We start from the raw sequence: 2,500 nt of genomic DNA, 5'->3' as shown, positions 1-2,500 counted from the left end.
ATATATATATATATATATATATATATATGTATAAACACATATATATGTGTGTGTGTGTGTGTGTGTGTGTGTATATGTATATATATATGTATATATATATATATATATATATATATATATATATATGTATATATATATATATATCTTTATTTATCTTTTTATTTATCTATTATTTTTTACAGGTTTTGTTTCCTGTTCTGTTATTGCTGCTAGTGCCATGGCTGTGCTCATTGTCTGTAGAAGCTGTTTTGCTAACAATTTGCTAATCATATCCTTGTTGCTATTTCTCTCGTTGTCATTGTTGCCTTCATTGGACTATCACTAAAAGATTCTTATTACTAACTCTATTGTTACGGTTTTTGACTTCCTTCTCAAAGTGAAGAGGAGTGTAAGTAGTAAAAAGGAGAATATAAGATAACTGTGAGACAACTGACGACAAGAAGACGGAGAAATAATAGTCACGGCGCAAGAGCAGGAGCAGCTCCGTTTAGCTGAATTATTAATCGCAAGGGAAGGCAAGTTCGGCTGAAATAATAGTCACGAGACAAGTGAAGTCGAGCTACGTTAAGTAACAAAGCTAAGTTAAATAACAAGAAAAGAGAAGTCATCCGAGGAGTCATCCGAGGAGTTTTAAATGTGTATTTGAAACACGCCCCCTCCCCCACCACCCCGCCCCCCACCCCGGCCCAAGGAAATTAAACAAGAGCTGAATAAATGAGAGAATTACTGAGGCTGACGACCTGGCTGGTGGCAATATGGACAATGTGTGTGGTTATTGATAATGGCAACGTTGACAGCAATAAACAAGTGGCAATAATAGTCATAATCATGAGAATTACGATGATGATTGATGATGATGGTGATAGTGATGGTGGTGGTGATGGTGATGGTGCTGTTCATTATAAAAATAACAACAATAATAATAACAACAAAGCTATAAAAATAACAGTACCAACGGAACTAGAAATAAAAATGAAACAGCAATGAGAGTGATGATGATGCTAATGACAACAATTACAGCAAATCATGACGATAATGATGATTAGCATTATCGACAACCTCCCCCCCCAAAAAAAAAAAAAAAAAATCCCCCCCTCCTATAAAAGGAAAGAAAAAAAGATAAATTCCGGAAGTAAAATCATAGAGGATCGGGACGCATAAAAACACCTCGATCCGGAAAGGAAGGGATTCAAGCCTTTCCGGAAGAGGATCGAAGCGCCTCTTCCGGATTCTTGAGTCTAAATAACTATAAAACTGACGAAATAAGAAATTGACAATGGCCCGAAAAAATGCACACACACACACACACATACATACATACACACACAAACAAACAAACACACACGCGCGCACAGACACGCACACACACACACACACACACACACACAAACACACACACACACACACACAAACACACACACACACACAAACGCAGACCTAAAATAGTAACAGTCACACCCAACAGCCCTATCATATCAGGCACGCCATTATCACAATCGGAAGCAGGAGTCGGATATAGGAACAAACAATAAAACATTATCTCCAACCAGGAACCAGCTGACACACACACAAAATAAATTAAACCAGATAAGCAAAAAAAAAAAAAAACTCGATAAATAAAGGAAGGAGAGAGACAGAGAGAGGGAGAGAGAGAAAAAAAAAAGAAAAAAAAAACACACAAAGAAACAAAGAAAATAAAGAACAAGGAAGGAAAATAAGCATGGGGGAAAAATGGATAAATACGCCACTTAACACCACGAACGACATCCAAACACCGAATTGGAGAACAAAAGAAAAAGATAAAAATGATCGCATCTATTACTTACCGAGCGTAGGTTAGATTGGCGATAAAATCCATGATTTCTTGGCGACTTACAAGACCATCGCCATCTTTGTTTATGAGGCGAAAGAGTTTCTCCAACACCTGGAAGGAGGAGATAAAGGAATTGTGAGAAACGAGGTTAAGACCTGCTTTCGTGATAATACTTACATATATAAATAAACAAACGTGAATACATAAATACACACGCACACACGCACACACCCACACCCACACCCACACCCACACACACACACACACACACACACACACACACACACACACACACACACATATATATATATATATATATATATATATATATATATATATATATATATATGCATATATATATAACATATACATATATATATATATATATATATATATATATATATATATATAATGCATATTATATATATATATATATATATATATATATATATGTGTGTGTGTGTGTGTGTGTGTGTGTGTGTGTGTGTGTGTGTGTGTGTGTGTGTGTGTGATATCAATATGTATATACACACAAACATAAATGCGTGCATATATGCATGCATTTATGTATGGGTGTATGTATGTATGTATATATGTATGTATATATCCATGTATGTATGTATGTATGTAATCTATCTGAGGAATCTGTGTATCCTGTGACAGAATGATGTAGACATTCTGGTATTC

At 35.4% G+C, this 2,500-nt stretch overlaps 1 protein-coding gene across 1 annotated transcript in view; it reads right to left on the bottom strand.

The window, feature by feature from the left end:
• LOC113801284 (NADPH oxidase 5) overlaps positions 1 to 2,500 on the bottom strand; it is a 147,774-nt gene that overhangs the window by 27,567 nt on the left and 117,707 nt on the right. Inside the window, exon 4 of the mRNA XM_070127810.1 lies at positions 1,827 to 1,924. Coding sequence (XP_069983911.1) covers positions 1,827 to 1,924 — 98 coding nt within the window. The remainder of the gene's footprint in view (positions 1 to 1,826; positions 1,925 to 2,500) is intronic.

This window comes from Penaeus vannamei, chromosome 12, assembly GCF_042767895.1.
Source record: "Penaeus vannamei isolate JL-2024 chromosome 12, ASM4276789v1, whole genome shotgun sequence".
In the NCBI taxonomy this organism is placed as follows: domain Eukaryota; kingdom Metazoa; phylum Arthropoda; class Malacostraca; order Decapoda; family Penaeidae; genus Penaeus; species Penaeus vannamei.
The sequence above is the reverse complement of the archived record's forward strand: the minus strand, read 5'-3'. Positions and strand labels throughout refer to the sequence as shown.